Here is an 18631-nt window from a genome sequence, read left to right as displayed (position 1 = left end):
ACCCGCTCCTTGTTTCCCTCCCCGAAAATGTTATCGCGATTCTGGAGAGAAACCTGTGGTGACTGCAAAAACTAAGTTCTCGCGAGAGATAGTTGGTTGCTATAGTTGCGAAAAACACGACTGTGGCTGCCGGAGGTAAGACAGTTATCATTCCTTAGAGAACCTTCTCTTCCTCGTCTCTCCACCACGGCCCTGCGGCCATCCCCTGTCACTTTAAGCTATGCTCCCTCAGCTACGGCCAGGCTGAAAGGCACAAACCGCATCCCTTGCACCGCTGCACTCCGGCACAGACCTAGTCGCCATCGACCCCGCTAGGCGTGGACGCTCCCGCCAACCCCAGGCATCCCGCCCGAAGCCAGACGTAAGACTTCCTTCCCACTTTGCGCCAAGATCCTCCGGAGTAAGCGCAGACTGCGCATCTAGCCCCAGATCTCACCCCGTCACAGCGTCTCCATCTAACCTGTTTCTAATTTGACTCTGCCTCTGCATCTTCTTCTGAACAGATGACAAGAAATGTGTGCCTGTTGGGGGCAACAGTAGCTCGCACCTGACTGCCCTGACCATAACTTGTAACTCGCCAGAGTTTTTGCGCTCGTTATTCAACAAATACGCTGTCAGTGCCTCTTGAAGACAGGTGTGGTGCCAGGCATTCAGAGGCTGTAAGTATGAATGACAGATTACTTGTCTTTAAGGGGGTAATTGAGCATTCAGGAAAAGCAGTGCATATTAATAATACCATTTATACAGTGCTTCATACGTTAAGTAGTTTTATTATTTTAGTGGATATTCACAACAAATATGAAACAGGTCAGAAATTGTATTATCCTTTATACAGAAGGTAAAACTGAGGCTCAGAGAAGTTAGGCATTTGCCTAGGATCGGTCAGGCTAGTGAAGGCCTAATTCATGTGGTCCTATTATTGAAAAGGAAAGAAGGAGACTGATGCAAAAGGTCATTTCAAATGTAAACTTGATAAGAAAGTTGTCAGGGCCACTTAGGCCCTAAATGAGCCTGGAGACTTGGTGTTACACAAGTGATCTGAGACTTTTACGTGACTGAGAAAATAAGAGAGTTGGTGGAAAGAGGCAGAATAACCATAAAGTCTGGGGGCAGCAAAATATCTTTTTTGTTTTTGTACCACCAGTCCTGGACACACTTAGAATAGTTGCATTTAGTTCTACTTTGAATTGAGTCAGAAAGCATGACCTTGTTAAAAAAATAGATATCCAATTTATTTTTGAAATTGTGTCCTTAATGTTGCAAAATAATTAGAAACTATCTTTGACTAAATAAGACATATGTCAGAACTTTTTCTAGTGGATTAACTTCCATGTGGCTGCTTCTTTCCTGTTATCAAAATATATTTTTGTAAAACTGAGAGATTAAATAACCCTGAGGGGAGCTTTGCACATCAAAAAAAGCTACCAAAGAACACTACGAAAGATGTAGGGGATGGGAGGCGGGGAGATGGCATTCCTACCCTCTTTGTCTTGTGATAATTTGTGCTTAATGGATTAGTTACCTGTATAAGGATCTTTTTAGCAGTAGTGCTCATCTTTTTAGCACTAACCAGTGGAATCATCCTTGTGACCAGCTTCCTAAAGCACTGGCTATCACTGCGAAGATTAGAAGGGGCACAAACGATGTGAGACTGTGGCATTTCCCTAGGTTCTCCCCTGGTATTGGTTATGATGTAATGTGGGTACTTGTAAGGGGACAGGTTCACTCTTTATGTTTACAGAGACCAAAGAAGACTTTGCCCAAGTGCCAGTATGGAGCAGGTGTCATCAACAGGCAAACCCGTGCAGATCACTGTGACAGATGGATATGACTTGGTAAAGTTATTTTTGGAAATCCGAAAAGTCCCTAGTTTATTCATTCTTCTTTAAAGTACGTTTGCCTTTGGGCTCAGGTCTCCCTGTCAAACATCTACCTGCGGGTGAAGCTAAGATGTGTTGGGAGCACCAGTGGGAGGAAAGCAGTTTTGCATCATCCGATACCACCAAACCTGCTGGCTTACATAGTTGCTTTCCAGTGTTCCTTATTGTTAGTCTGTAATCAGCAAGTCACATTACTGTATGTATAAAATACCTGGCAATTTGAATACTAAATTTAACAGGGGTGAAACAAGAAGTGGTTTTCATTTTCGTAGATAGCAATTTCTTTCTCCTGAAGCATCTGAATTCTTCTAGAGTTTCTCTTGTGATTAATTTCATTTGACGAATTTAAATAATAAAACTATAATATGATGTAACTATTAAAAATTATGAGAATAATGATATTGCAAAATATTTGTTCACTATTATGAAACCAAAAAGCCCATTCCAAAACAGGTTTTAATAAATGATCTCTACTTCATTTTAAAAGGTATATATTAAAAAGTATAAATAAATGCATGTGCATATACACACACACACACACACACACACACACACACTTGTGTGTATACACAGCAACACACTAGAAAATATATTCTACAGTGTTAATACTGCTTGCATATTACAGTGAGATTACAGGTAATTTGTTAGGAATGTGCTTTTCCCACTTTTTCAAATGTACCATAATATAATTTTATAATCAGGTAAACACAATAAATGTTATTTTTCAAAACTCCAACATAATGGCATTCAACTAGAATGTTGCATTCAGTTTGTTTAATGACTTTCTACGTACCCCTTTTGTATTTGTGATATAGCTTGTTAGGAAAACATAGAAAATGCTATTTAGTCCAAGTCAAAATGGGTTGCCAGATGGGTAGGAAAATCCTCTATTTGAGTATATTTGTAAAGTGGTATGTTTCTGTCAACAGAAAGGTTTTAAAGGAGATACTCCAGTTACCTTTGTTCGTGCAGAATTCAATCAGGTGGTTCTGGGAGACTCTGCAAAGATTACTGTTTCCCCAGAAGGAACTGCAAAATACAACTTCACTAGCAGTTTTGAGTTCAATCCTGAAGGAGGAATCACTTTAGATGACCTCGCCCACAAACCTGTGTTCTGTAAGTCCTTGTGGTTCTAAAAATGTTAATTCTATAAGTGTGTTATGAGGAGATTCTGCGCTATTTAGTAGCTGTTGTTGGGACAGATGAACACACCTTACCTTCTGAATCTAGGAATAACGCAGTATACTTTGAGTCCTACCTGCTTCTGGCAGCAGTCACCATGGCCTACTGATTTTAGTCTTTTTGTATCAAAGACCTTTTGACATATGACTGAACTTCACAGCCCTTATTTCCTAGACTGAGTTGGAAACTTTTCCTTGCTATTCTTGTATTTAGGGTTGCCAGATTTAGAACAAACATCAACAAACCCCACAAAATTGGGGACATACTTATTCTAAAAAAGTATTCATTGTGTTTATCTGCAATTCAAATTTAATTAGGCATCTTGTATTTTACCTGGCAACCCTATCTGTACTTCTGTATACTCACCATACTGTATAGCAATTATTAATTTGCCTCCCTTGCTAAAGAAGGCACTTTTTGAAATCAGGGCTGTATCTTATTTATTTCAAAATTTCTAGTGCCCAGAAATATCTGGAACATAAAAGAGCTCATAAAGTGTTTGTTGATTGAATGGATGGATAAATGGATGGATGGTTTCTGTATCCACACTTTTACAGTTTCTAACTACACAGTATTATTTTTTTTTTAGTGGCACACCTCCTAGGGTACTTGCCAAAAACCATAGATTCCAAGATCCTAAATCCAGAGAGGTGGGACCTGGGAATCTATACGGTATTCTAGAGCAGTGCTTTCCAAACCTTTTTTCCCTTAAGAGTTACCAGAGGCTCTGGGAGAAAATAGTCTTCAGGTTGCCACCTCAGACCACTAAATTCGCAATTGCCAGGGAAGGGCCCTGGGGAGCTGCACCTTGGAACAAAAGTCTCAAGTGCCTCCTAGGAAACACTGCTCCAGAACAGTGATTCCTAGCTCTGGCCTAGCTGAGAATCAGTCACCCGTGGAGGCATCTGTCTGATCCACACTCTCTGACCACTCCCTTCTACTTCTTTCCTCTTTGCTCTGTGCTTCTCTGTCACCCCAAAATAGAAGAATGTCCTGATTGCCTTCCTCCCTAACATGTTGAATGGGAAAGGCAGAACTGGAATGTTCTTTTAAATGTGTTCACTGAACTCATGAGAAAGAAAGGGCAATCTCTTTGTCCAGAAAGCAAAGCAAGGATTGAAACCTGGAACTCTTGAACAGCTGCCATTGGTGTGTGGTGGTGTGAGGGGACAGGGCAGTAGTCCAAAACCTAGGGGCTTGGGTTTTAATGCTCTTAAAGGGACAGAGACCTTGGGCTGCTGTAGATGGGGAGTTGAGACTGAGACCACCACCCTTACCACAAGCCAAGACTCTCAAAAAGAATGGATAGAAAAAAAAAATCCACTGATCATATCTGTCTAGACCTTAGGTAAAGGAAAAAGTCTTCCCTAAGAATTACTAATTATAGGCTTATGCCAATCATTAATATATTTTTTCTTAAAACACACAAAGAACATTTATGTAATAAAAACTAGCCACATACTAGGCCATAAATCAAGTCCTGTCATATACCAAAGAATCAATAGCATACAGACCAAGTTTTATGACCAAAATACAACAGTCAACAAAATTAGAAATCAAGAGCAAAAAAAGAATCCTTTTGAAAATTTTAAGACACACTTTTGACTATTTCATGAGACAAAGAAGAAATAATAATAAAGACTGAAAAACATTTAGAATGAATCAACAGTAAACACCAAATATCAAAACTTGTGGAATTTAGTTATAGTAGTACTTAGAGATACACTTATAATCTTAAGTGCAGTCTTTGGAAATCAAAAATGATTTAAAACAGAACTTCTGCTTCCAAGAAGATGGAGTAGATATACTTTTCTCTATTCCTCTTACTAAGTTCAACTACAAACCCTGGACATTACATATGAAAGAAACATAAAAGACTCTGACAGGTAGAGAAAATAAGGAAACTTGAGACATGAGGAATGACATAGTAGTGAGTTCCTTGGGTTTTCTTTTTGCCTCATATATCCCAGACTTGATGCTGAAGAAGCTAGCAACCTGGAAACACGAAGGAGTGCAGATCCAAAAAAAAAAAAAAGAAGAAAGAAAGAAAGCCCATCAAAAGTCTAACCAAACGACCAGGAAAGGGGCAGCCTAGCAAGACAGAAAACTTTTAGACAGTAACTACTCCTCCAGCCAAACACCACAGAAAAAATTGTGGCCCCACCCACACCCAGGTGGAGTGGGGAACCTAGACTTCTACTCTCACAAAGCTGAAATTAATTGCCCCAACACCCTGGCTAGGTGGTGTCAGAGAAGACCAAGTAGGGAACCAAGACTTTTATGCCTTCTGGGAATGAGCCCCTCTCGTACGGTGTGGTTTTAGTGGAAACCACATGGGGAGTCTAGACTTCTGTCCCAATATGGCAGTAACAAAGTGCCCCTCCACTCCCACTGGGGTGGTGTTAGAGGAGGCCTAGTATAGGGTAGAGACTTTCACCATCACCTGGTGGTAATGAGTCTACACCCATTTGTGGTATATCAGTGGAGAATGAGTAAGGAGCCAGAAGTCCTATTCCTCCTTAGCAGTGAAAAGGAGCTTTCCCCCTCAGGTATCAATGGAGGCTGAGTGGGGAACCTAGACTTCTGCCTTCACCTGGCAATAATGAGGCATCACCCTTCCCTTTCCTCTGTTGGAGTGATGTCAAAAAAAGCCAGCTAAAATAAGGTTTAAGGAAGATTCAGAGTTTCATAACATCATACAAAATGTCCAGGTTTCACTTGAAAATGCCTCATCATATCAAGAACAAGAAGATCTCAAACTGAATTTAAAATGGCAGTTGTACTTGTCAACACCAAGACAATAGATGTGTTGGCGTTATTAGAAAAAGGTCTTGAAGAAGCCCTGATAAAAATGCTTTAATGAGCAATTGCAAACAAATGAAAAAATGGAAAGACTTAGAAGAGAAAGTCTCAGAAAGAAATTGAGGATATAAAGAAGAACCTAATATAAATTTTAGAACTGAAAACTACAACTACTAAGAAAAGGTTAGTGAATGGGCTCAACAGCAGGATGGAGGAGACAGAGGAAAGAATCAGTGAACTGGAAGATGGAACAATAGAAATTACCCAGTATAAGTAATATAGAGGAAATAGACTAAAAAAAAAGAACAGAGCCTCAGAAGCCTGTGAGACTATGACAAAAGATCTAACAGTGTCATCAGAGCCTCAGAAGGAGAGGAGAAAGACAGTGGGGCTGAAAAGATATTCAAAGAAGTAAAGCCTAAAAACTCCCCAAATTTGGCAAGAGACATAAACCTACAGATTCAAGAAGCTGAGCAAACTCCCAACAGGATAAACCCAAAGATATCCATGCTAAGAAACATCATAATTAAACTTCTGAAAACTAAGGACACAGAAAAAAATCTGAAAGCAAGGGAAAACAATTAGAATGACACCAATTTCTCATCAGAAACCATGGAGGCCCAAAGAAAATGGCATAATATTTTCAAAGTGATAAAAGAACTGTCCACCTAGAATCCAATACCCAGAAATTAAGGAAATCAAGACATTCTCAGAGGAAAGAAAACTAAGAATCCATCGCCAGCAGACCTACCCTTAAAGAATGGCTGAAGGAAGTTCTAACAGAAAGGAAATGACAAAAGAAAGAACCTAGAAATATCAAGAAAGAATATGGCAATCAAAAATTTGGATAAAGTAAGCTTTCCTACTCCTTGAGTTTTCTAAATTGTGTTTGACATTTGAAACAAAATATAACACTAATGCAGTTCTAAATGTATATTGAGAAAATATTTCAGGCAATTATAAACAGAGAGGGCAAAGGGACATAAAGGGGTTAGATTTCTGTACTTCACTCAAACTAGCGAAATGATGACACCAGTAGGCTGTAATAAGTAATGTATATATAATGCAATACCTAGAGCAATGACTAAAAAATCTATACAAAGAGATACATACATTCAAAAGTATTATAGATAAGTCAAAATGGAATTCTAAAAAACATTCAAGTAATCCACAGGAAGGCAGAAGAAAGAAAACAGAGAAATGAAAAAGAGAGGACAAACAAAAAAACCCCAGCAGACTTAAGCCCTAATATACTAATAGTTACAATAAATATATCAAGAGACAGAGAAATTGCAGAATGGATTAAAAAACATGACCCAACCATATGCTGTCTACAAGAAACTCGAAATATAACCGTGTAGTCAGGTAAAAAGTTAAAAGAAAAAATATATCGTGGACACATAGATCAAAACAAGGTAGAAGTGACCATATTAACATCAGATAAAGTAGACTTAGCAAAGAAAATAAACAGAGACAGAGAAGTTTCTTATATAATGATGAAAGAACAATCCACCAAGAAGGCACAGCAATCCTAAATACGGATGCGCCAGAGTTTCAAAATATGTGAAGCAAAATTGATAAAACTGAAAAGTGGACTAGAAAAATCCACAATTGTAATTAGATACGTAGACACCCCTCTCTCAACAATTTATAGAATAACTAGATAGAAAATCAGCAAAGGTATAGGAAAACTCAATACCATCAATCAACAAAATCTAATCAATATTTATAGAATGCCCAACAATAGCAGAAAACTCATTATTTTCAAAAGCCCACAGACTGTATACCAAAACCATATTCTAGGTCATAAACCTAACCTCAACACATTTAAATGAATTAAAATAATACAGAATGTGTTCTCTGACAATAGTATCAAAGTCGAAATCAATATTAGAAAGATAACAGGAAACTGTCCAAACACTTGAAAACTAAAAGACACACTTCTAAATAATCCATGGATCAAAGAGGAAATCTCAAAGGAAATTAAAAATACATTGAACTGAATGGGAATAAAAAGTACAGTATATCACATTTGTGGGACATAGCTAAAGCACTGATGAGAAAATTTATAGCGCTAAATACATACATTAGAAAAGAGGAAAAGTCTCAAATCAGTAAGCTCTCACTTCAAGAATCTAGAAAAAGATGAGCAAAAGAAACCCAAAGCTTCCCAAACAGAGGGAAGAAAATTATAATGATGAAAGAAGAAACCAATGAAATGCAAAACAGAAAAACAATCGGGAAAATCGATAAAACAGCGGGCTATTTGAAAACATCAAAATCAACAAACCTCTAGAAAGAATAACCAAAAGAGAGAGAGAAGACACCACAAATTATCGATATTAGGAATGAAATGTAATAACACCACCGATGCTGCAGACATTAAAAGGATAATAAAGAAATATGAACAACTCTACAAACATAAATTTGACAACAAAATCAACTAATTCCTTCAAAAATACAAACCACAGCTCATCCTATATTAAATAAAGTTGCTCTATAACTATTAAGGAAATCAAATTCATAATTTGGAATCTCCAGGACCAGATAGTTTTCACTGCAGAATTCTACCAAAAGTTAAAATAATAACTAGCACTAATTCTACACAATCTTCCAGGAAATAGAAGAAGAGGAAACACTTCATTTTATGAACACTTCATTTATTCCCTGATACCAAAACCAAACAGTACAAAAAAAGAAAGTATAGGCCAATATCAGTCATGAATATGGACATAAAAATTCTAACAAAATATTAGCAAATAGAATTCAGCAATGTATAAAAGGAATTATACTCCATTATGAAGTGGGGTTGATTCTGGGGTTTCAAGGCTAGTTCAGCATTAATCAATGGATTCCACCATATTGATAGTCTAAAGATAAAGCACATGATCATATTGATCAAAACAGCAAAAGCGTTTCACAAAATTCAGCACCAATTCATGATAAAAACCCTCAGAAAAATATGAATAGAGGGAACTTACCTAATAAAGGCTAACATTATACTTAATGGTGAAAGATGGAATGCTTTCCCCCTAAGACTGGAAACAAGTCAAGGAGGTCTGCTCTCACCACTCTTATGAACATAGAACTGGAAGTTCTAGACAGTGCGATAAGGTAGGAAAAGGAAATAAAGTTCATATAGATGTGAAAGGAAGAGATAAATCTGCCCGTTTGCAAATGACATATTTGTCTATGTAGAAAATGTCAAGGAATACACAAAACTTCTAGAAAGAAAAAGTAAGTTGAACAAGATCACAGGATGCAAGGTAAATATATAAAAAATTATATTTCTAGAGGCCAGCCCCGTGGCCGAGTGGTTAAGTTCGTGCAGTCTGCTTCTGCAGTCCAGGGTTTCGCTGGTTCAGATCCTGGGCGTGGACATGGCACCGCTCAGTGGGCCATGCTGAGGTGGCGTCCCACATACCACAACTAGAGGGACCCACAAATAAAAATATACAGCTATGTTCCGGGGGGCTTTGGGGAGAAAAAGGAAAAATAAAATCTTTTAAAAAATCAATTATATTTCTATATACTAGTGATAAATATATGGACACCAATATTAAAAATCAATACTATATACTATTGCTTTTTAAAGTGAAATGCTTAATGTAAATCTAACAAAACACATATAGGGCTTATGTGCTGAAAACTAGATACTGTCGATGAATGAAATAGAAAAAAATCTTTGTAAATGGAGAGACATACTGTGTTCATGGACTGTAAGACTTAGCAATTAAGATGTCACTTCTTCCCAGATTGATATAAAGGTTGAATGTAATTCCTATAAAAATCCAAGAAAAACTTTCTGTAGATATGGATAAGATTATTCTAAAATTTACATGGAAAGGCAAAGGAACTAGAATAGCTAAAACAATTTTGGAAGTGAATAAAATGGGAAGAATCAATATACATGATTTCAAGACTCATATGGCTACATTAATCAAAATTGTGTGGTGTTGGTAGAAGGATAGACACATAGATCAATGGAATGGAATAGAGAACCCAGAAATAGATCCATCCAAATATGCTTAACTGATTTTTGACAAAAGTGCAGAATCAATTCATTGGAGGAAAGGTAGTCTTTTCAACAAATGATGTTAGAGCAACTGGACATCCATAGGCAAAAAAGTGAACCTCAACTTAAGGCTCATGCCTTATACAAAAATTAACTCAAAATGGATCACAGACTTAAACATAAAATGTAAAGCTACAAAACATTAAGAAAAAAATAGAAGATCTGTAGGATCTAAGGTTAGGCAAAGAGTTCTTAAATTTAACACCAAAAACATGAGCCATAAAAGAAAAAAAACTGATGAATTGGACTTCATCAAAATTAAACTCTTGCTCTGTAAAAGACCTCATTAATAGGATGAAAAGACAAGCTACAGAGTGAGAGAAAATATTTGCAAACACAATCTGACAGAGTACTAGCATCTAAAATATATAAAGAACTCTCAAAACTCAACCATAAAAAAATTCCAAACAATCCACTTCGAAAATGGGCAAAAGACATGAAGAGACATTTCACCAAAGAGAATATACAGATGGCCTATAAGCATATGAAAAAGTGTTCAATATCATTAGCTACTGGGGAAATGCAAATGAAAACCACAGTGAGATATTACTGCACACCTATCAGAATGGCTAAGATAAAAAATAATGAAAAGACCAAACGCTGGTGAGGTTGCAAAGAATCTGGATCACTGATGATACATTGCTGGTGGGAATGTCAAGTGTCAAAATTTCTGGTGGGCATTTTCAATCACACTCTAGAAAGCAGTTTGGCAATTTCTTTAAAAACTAAGCACACAAACCACCATATGATCCAGCAGTTGCACTCCTGGGCATTTATCTCAGAAAAATGAAGACTTACCAACACAAAATCAGTACATGATTGTTTTTAGGAGCATTATAGTAAAAAAAAACTGGAAACAACAGGGGCTGGCCCTTTGGCTGAGTGGTTAAGGTTCTGCACACTCTGCTTCAGTGGCCCGGGTTTGTGGGTTCGGATTCTGGGCACAGACTGACACCAGTCATCAAGCCATGCTGTGGTGGCAACACACAAGATAGAGGAAGATTGGCACAGATGTTAGCTCAGGGCTAATCTTCTTCAAGCAAAAAAAACTGCAAAACACTGGAAACAACACAGATGTTCTTCCATGTGTTAAACAAACAGTGCTACATCCATACCATTAAATGCTACTCAGCAATACAAATGATCAAACCACTGGTACACACAACAGTCTCAATGCATCTCTAGAGAATTATGCTGAATGAAAATGCCAATCCTAAAAGGTTACAAACTGATTCATTTATATAACATTTTTGAAATGACAAAGAATAGAAATGGAGATCAGATTAGTGGTTGCCAGGTGTTAAGGAGCGGGGAGGGTAGTGGAGATGGCTGTAAAAGAGTGAAATGGGTTGAAAGGGTAACAGCATCCTTGTGGTGATGAAAATGTTCTGTATCTTGACAGTAGCAAAGTCTATCCTGGTTGTGATATCTTACTATGTAATTATGCAGTGTGTTACTATTAGGAAAAACTGGCATACAAGATAGTTCTCTGTATTCTCACAAGTGCATGTGAATCTGAAATTATCTCAAAATAAAAATTTTAATTTGAGACATTAAATTTATTTTAAAGGGTAGAAAACATCTTTGGTACTGAGAAGAGTCACAAAACCCAACACCACTAGGTTGCTCACTGCTGTAATGATAGAGCATCACTGTCTGCTCAAGAGGGAAAGAAAGTACACAAATTAATGTCAGCCTCAAACCACCCCTCCTCTGCATAGAGCCCACAAATTAGACTGAAAGCTATGAAAACGGAAACACATTATTTCTGGAAACGATGGATGCTGTGCAATATAGAGTCTGTCATCTTTCCCTTGGATTCTTCTTGAGAGAGACCACTTCATGCCGAGAACTTCATCTAGCCAATTTATTGAGTTAAACTGTATAAAAGAAAGTTTCTGCTTTGCTAGTCGGAGTTTGTTAACAGTGCATAAGTCTTACCAGAAGGTGAAAGAGGACTTGGATGACTTCATTTTTGAAACTCTGAGTGTATTAAAAAATGAACACATGCCCGAATGATTACAAAAATGTTTGATTATGGCATATTTTAAAAATCTGTCTTTATGGGGCCGGCCCGGTGGCGCAGCGGTTAAGTGTGCACATTCCACTTCAGTGGCCCAGGGTTCTCTGGTTTGGATCCTGGGTGTGGACATGGCACCGCTTGGCAAGCCATGCTGTGGTAGGCGTCCTACATATAAAGTAGAGGAAGATGGGCATGGATGTTAGCTCAGGGCCAGTCTTCCTCAGCAAAAAGAGGAGGATTGGCAGCGGATGTTGGCTCAGGGCTAATCTTCCTCAAAAAAAAAAAAAAAATTTTAAAAAAAGTCTGTCTTTAATAAATTGATTCCCTTGATGAACATAAAAATATTAAGAGCAAAGGAATTAAATGTTCAACTCAAGAAGCTAGAGAAATAACAGAGAACCCCCAAGAATGTAAAAAGGAAGAAATAATTCAGGACAAAAATTAATGAAGTGGAAAATAACCACTAGAAAGGATCAACAAAACAAAAACCACTTCTTTAAAAGACTAACCAAATAGACAAACTTATGGCATGATTGAGGCAAAACAAAACAAAGAAGACAGTGTTAGGAAGAAAATGGAACTTTACTATACGTAGAGAATAGTTTAAAAAATTATAAAAAGAATATTCTTGAAGATTCTGGAAAGATAGTGGAATAGGAAGCACCCCTACCTAGGCAACAATTACACTGACAGAATCTGTCTGATAGAACTATTTGGGACTCTCAAGTCTGTTGATGGCTTGCAACTTCCAGGGGAGGATGTGGATGGCAAATTGTGATTAATTTTGGTCAATTTCAGATCTTAGCACACTAGCAACTACACATCCCCCACCTTCCAGGCATATGGCAGGGAGCTGTGTATGTGTTCCTGTGGCAGCTTGTACACCGCTTGCAGGAGTAAGAGTGGGCAAAAAGGACCCTGTCCTCCAAACATCAGGGATCTGTGCTCTGATTGCTGCTTCTGATCACAGAGGTGCAGACAAAGAGGTGATCAGCCATTGTTATTGCACCTCCTTCCATTGTTGCAAGCCCTTTAGCCTCTGGTTGAAGAGGCTACCAGGGAATTTAAAGGAAATATAGGTATCTTTTTGATATCTTGATTTCATTTCCTTTGGATAAATATCCAAAATTGGGATTGCTGGGGCATATTTTAATTTTATTTTTAATTTTTTGAGGAACCTTCATACTGTTTTCCATAGTGGCTTTACCAATTTACCATTCCCACCACCAACAGTGCACGAGGGTTCCTTTTTCTCCATATCCTCACTAAGACTTGTTCTGTCTTGTCTTTTTGATGATTAGCCATTCTGATAGGTGTGAGGTGATATCTCATGTGGTTTTAGTTTGCGTTTCTCTGATGATTCATGATGCTGAGCATCTTTTCATGTACCCATTGGCCACTTGTATGTCTTCTTTGGGAAAATGTCTATTCAGTTCCTCTCTGCCTTTTTAAAATTGGATTGTTTGGTCTTTTCCTATTGAGTAGTATGAGTTCCTTATATATCTGGGATATTAACCCCTTATCAGATAGATGGTTTGTAAACATCTTCTTTCATTTTCTAGGTTGCCTTTTCATTTTGTTGATTGTTTCTTTTGCCGTGAAGAAGTTTCTTATTTTAATGTAGTCCCACTTATTTATTTTTGCTTTTGTTGTTGTGTTTTTGATGTTGTAAAACTAATGTATAGGAGCTTTTCCCCTGTTTTCTTCTAGGAGTTTTATAATTTCAAATCTTATGTTTTAAGTCTTTAATCCATTTTGAGTTAATTTTTGTGAGTGGTATAAGATAAGGGTTCAATTCCATTTTTATGCATGTGATTATCCTGTTTTCCCAGCACCATTTATTGAAGAGACTGTCCTTTCCCCATTGAGTATTCTTGTCTCCCTTGTCAAATATTGGCTGACTATATATGCAAGGATTTATTTCTGGGCTGTTCAATCTGTTCCATTGCTCCATGTATCTATTTTTATGCCAGTACCATACTGTTTATTGTATTGTTGTCTATTTCTCTTTTCAGATCTGTTAGATCACATTTGCTTAATATATTTAGGTGCTCCAATGTTGGGTGCATATATATTTATGATTGTTATATCTTTTTGATGACTTGACCTTTTTATCATTATTTAATGACCTTTTTGTCTCTTGTTACTATTTTTGGCTTAAAGTCTATTTTTTCTGATACTCCTGCTCTCTTTTAGTTTCCACTTGCATGGCGTATCTTTTTCCATCCCTTTGATTTGACCCTTTGTGTGTCCTTAATGCTGCAGTGATTCACTTGGAGGTAGCACATATTGTGTCTTTTTCTTTTTAAATCCATCCAGCCACTCTATACCTTTTTTGGAATATTTAATCCTTTCACGTTTGTAGTAATTATTGGTAGGTAAAGGCTTACTAATGCTATTATTGCTTTCTGGTTTTTTGTAGTTCCTGTTCCTTTCTCCCTCTCTTGCTGCCTTACTTTGTGAATTGACGATATTCCATAGTGGCATGCTTTGATTCCCTTCCCTTTATCTTTTGTGAATCTACTGAAGGTTTTTATTTTGTGGTTACTTGGAGGCTTACATAAAATATCTTATATATTTAACAGTCTATTTTACGCTGAAACGACTTGACTTTGATCACATACAAAAACTCTACCTTTTTACTTTCCCCTTTTATGTTTTTGATGTCACAATTTATCTCTTTTTATATTGTGTACTCATGAAGTTATTGTAGCTATAGTTACTTTTTATACTCTGTCCTTTAACTTTTATACTAGAGTTAAATGGTTAACACACCACCACAGTATGCTATTAGAGTATTCTGAATTTGACTATATATTTACCTTTACCAGTATGTTGTATGTTTTCATGTTAATAATTGGAGTCCTGTCATTTCAGCTTGGAGAACTCATTTCATCATTTTCTTTTAAGTGAGTCTGGTGGTGATTAACTCCCTCAGCTTTTCTTTTTTTTTCTTTTCTTTTTTTTTTTGCATAGAAAAGTCTTTGTTTCTCCTTCAATTCTGAAGTACAGCTTTTCTGGATAAAGTCTTCTTGGTTGGCAGGTTTTCAGCACTTTGAATATGTCATCTCACTGTCTCCTGGCCTGTAAGGTTTCTGCTGAGAAATTTGATCATAGCTTTATAGGGGTTCCTTTGTAAATTACAAGCTTCTTTTCTCTTGCTGCTTTTCAGATTTTGTGGGCAGGGGGTCTTTGATTATTGAAGATTTTATTGTGGTGTGCCTTGGAGAGAATATTTTTTTTTTTAATGTTATGATAGATTACAACCTTGTGAGATTTCAGTTGTACATTTTTGTTAGTCATGTGGGTACACCACTTCCCCCTTTGTGCCCTCCCCCCACCCCCCCTTTTCCCTGGTAACCACCGATCAGATCTCCTTATCAATATACTAACTTCCACCTATGAGTGGAGTCATATAGAGTTCGTCTTTCTCTGACTGGCTTATTTCGCTTAACATAATACCCTCGAGGTCCATCCACGTTGCTGTGAATGGGCCAATTTTGTCTTTTTTTATGGCTGAGTAGTATTCCATTGTGTATATATACCACATCTTCTTTATCCAATCATCAGTTTCTGGGCATGTAGGTTGGTTCCACGTCTTGGCTATTGTAAATAATGCTGCGATGAACATAGGGGTGCAACGGACTCTTGAGATTTCTGATTTCAGGTTCTTAGGATAGATACCCAGTAATGGGATGGCTGGGTCATAGGGTATTTCTATTTTTAACTTTTTGAGAAATCTCCATACTGTTTTCCATAGTGGCTGTACCAGTTTGCATTCCCACCAACAGTGTATGAGGGTTCCTTTTTCTCCACAACCTCTCCAACATTTGTCACTCTTGGTTTTGGATGTTTTTGCCAATCTAACGGGTGTAAGGTGATATCTTAGTGTAGTTTTGATTTGCATTTCCCTGATGATTAGCGATGATGAACATCTTTTCATGTGTCTATTGGCCATATTCATATCTTCTTTTGAGAAATGTCTGTTCATGTCCTCTGCCCATTTTTTGATCGGCTTGTTTGTTTTTTTGTTGTTAAGCAGTGTGAGTTCTTTGTATATTATGGAGATTAACCCTTTGTCGGATAAGTGGCTTGTAAATATTTTTTCCCAATTAGTGAGCTGTTTTTTTGTTTCAATCCTGTTTTCCCTTGCCTTGAAGAAGCTCTTTAGTCTGATGAAGTCTCATTTGTTTATTCTTTCTATTGTTTCCCTCAACTGAGGAGTTATAGTGTCCGAAAAGATTCTTTTGAAACTGATGTCAAAGAGTGTACTGCCTATATTCTCTTCCAGAAGACTTATTGTTTCAGGCCTAATCTTTAGGTCTTTGATCCATTTTGAATTTATTTTGGTGTGTGGTGAAAAAGAATGGTCAATTTTCAATCTTTTGCATGTGGCTGTCCAGTTTTCCCAGCACCATTTGTTGAAGAGACTTTCTTTTCTCCATTGTAGGCCCTCTGCTCCTTTGTCGAAGATTAGCTGTCCATAGATGTGTGGTTTTATCTCTGGGCTTTCAATTCTGTTCCATTGATCTGTGGACCTGTTTTTGAACCAGTACCATGCTGTTTTGATCACTGTAGCTTTGTAGTATGTTTTGAAATTGGGGATTGTGATTCCGCCGGCTTTGTTTTTCTTGCTCAGGATTGCTTTAGCAATTCACGGTCTTTTGTTGTCCCATATGAATTTTAGGATTGTTTGTTCAATTTCTGTGAAGAATGTTCTTGGGATTCTGATTGGGATAGCATTGAATCTGTATATTGCTTTAGGTAGTATGGACATTTTAACTATGTTTATTCTTCCAATCCATGTGCATGGAATGTCTTTCCATCTCTTTATGTCGTCGTCAATTTCTTTCAAGAAAGTCTTGTAGTTTTCATTGTATAGATCCTTCACTTCCTTGGTTAAGTTTATCCCAAGGTATTTTATTCTTTTCGTTGCGATTGTGAATGGGATTGAGTTCTTGAGTTCTTTTTCTGTTAGTTCATTGTTAGTGTATAGAAATGCTACTGATTTATGTACGTTAATTTTATACCCTGCTACTTTGCTGTAGTTGTTGATTATTTCTAATAGTTTTTCTGTGGATTCTTTGGGGTTTTCTATATATAAGATCATTTCGTCTGCAAACAACGAGAGTTTTACTTCTTCGTTACCTATTTGGATTCCTTTTATTTCTTTTTCCTGCTGAATTGCTCTGGCCAGCACCTCCAGTACTATGTTGAATAGGAGTGGTGAAAGTGGGCACCCTTGTCTTGTTCCTGTCCTCAGAGGGATGGCTTTCAGTTTTTGTCCATTGAGTATGATGTTGGCTGTGGGTCTGTCATATATGTCCTTTATTATGTTGAGGTACTTTCCTTCTATACCCATTTTATTGAGGGTTTTTATCATAAATGGGTGTTGGATCTTGTCGAATGCTTTCTTTGCATCTATTGAGATGATCATGTGGTTTTTCTTTTTCATTTTGTTGATGTAGTGTATCACGTTGATTGACTTGTGGATGTTGAACCATCCCTGTGTCCCTGGTATAAATCCCACTTGATCATGGTGTATAATCTTTTTGATGTATTGCTGTATTCGGTTTGCCAAAATTTTGTTGAGGATGTTTGCATCTATGTTCATCAGTGATATCGGCCTGTAGTTCTCCTTCTTTGTGTTGTCCTTGTCAGGTTTGGGGATCAGAGTGATGTTGGCTTCATAGAATGTGTTAGGGAGTTCTCCATCTTTCTCAATTTTCTGGAACAGTTTGAGGAGAATAGGTATTAAATCTTCTTTGAATGTTTGGTAGAATTCTCCAGAGAAGCCGTCTGGTCCTGGACTCTTATTTTTGGGGAGGTTTTTGATTACCGTTTCTATTTCCTTACTTGTGATTGGCCTATTCAGATTCTCCATTTCTTCCTGATTCAGTTTGGGGAGATTGTAGGAGTCTAGGAATTTGTCCATTTCTTCCAGGTTGTTCAATTTGTTGGCATATAGTTTTTCATAGTATTCTCTTATGATCTCTTGTATTTCATTGGTATCTGTTGTGATTTCTCCTCTGTCATTCCTAATTTTATTAATTTGCGATTTCTCTCTTCTTTTCTTGGTGAGTCTGGCTAGGGGTTTGTCAATTTTGTTAATTCTTTCGAAGAACCAACTCTTTGTTTCATTGATCCTTTCTATTGTCTTTTTTGTTTCAATATCGTTTATTTCTGCTCTTATTTTTATTATTTCCTTCCTTCTACTGACTCTGGGCTTTGTTTGTTCTTCTTTTTCTAGTTCTGTTAGGTGTCGTTTGAGGTTGCTTATGTGAGCTTTTTCTTGTTTAGTGAGGTGAGCCTGTATTGCGATGAATTTCCCTCTTAGGACTGCTTTTGCTGCATCCCAAATGGTTTGGTATGTCGTGTTCTCATTTTCATTAGTCTCCAGATAAAATTTGATTTCTTCTTTAATTTCTTCAATGATCCATTGTTTGTTGAGAAGCGTGTTGCTTAGTCTCCACATTTTTGCACCTTTGGAGAGAATATTTTTAAGTTGAGTTTATTTAGTCACATATGAGGTTGATCAACTTGGATATCCAAATCTTTTCCCAAATTTGGGAAATCCTCAGCCATGTTTTTTTCTTTTGCTTTCTTTTTTTTTTTTTTCCTGAGGAAGATTTGCCCTGAGCTAACATCTGTGCCAATCTCCCTCTATTT

General features: G+C 37.2%; 1 protein-coding gene across 10 annotated transcripts in view; it reads left to right on the top strand.

The window, feature by feature from the left end:
* CFAP70 (cilia and flagella associated protein 70) overlaps positions 1-18631 on the top strand; it is a 137769-nt gene continuing 119138 nt past the window's right edge. For 3 of the 10 annotated variants that reach the window (XM_070490093.1, XM_070490078.1, XM_014858896.3), the window contains exons 1-4: positions 1-135; positions 504-659; positions 1742-1835; positions 2810-2996. In XM_070490093.1, the coding sequence (XP_070346194.1) occupies positions 2970-2996 (27 nt within the window). In that variant the 5' untranslated portion in view covers positions 1-135; positions 504-659; positions 1742-1835; positions 2810-2969. Of the gene's footprint in view, positions 362-503; positions 660-1563; positions 1646-1741; positions 1836-2809; positions 2997-18631 lie in introns of all 10 variants that reach the window. The other 7 variants (XR_011495666.1, XM_044756921.2, XM_044756897.2 and 4 more) reach the window with 4 other exon arrangements.

This window comes from Equus asinus, chromosome 2 (genome assembly GCF_041296235.1).
Source record: "Equus asinus isolate D_3611 breed Donkey chromosome 2, EquAss-T2T_v2, whole genome shotgun sequence".
Lineage (NCBI taxonomy): Eukaryota > Metazoa > Chordata > Mammalia > Perissodactyla > Equidae > Equus > Equus asinus.
The sequence above is the reverse complement of the archived record's forward strand: the minus strand, read 5'-3'. Positions and strand labels throughout refer to the sequence as shown.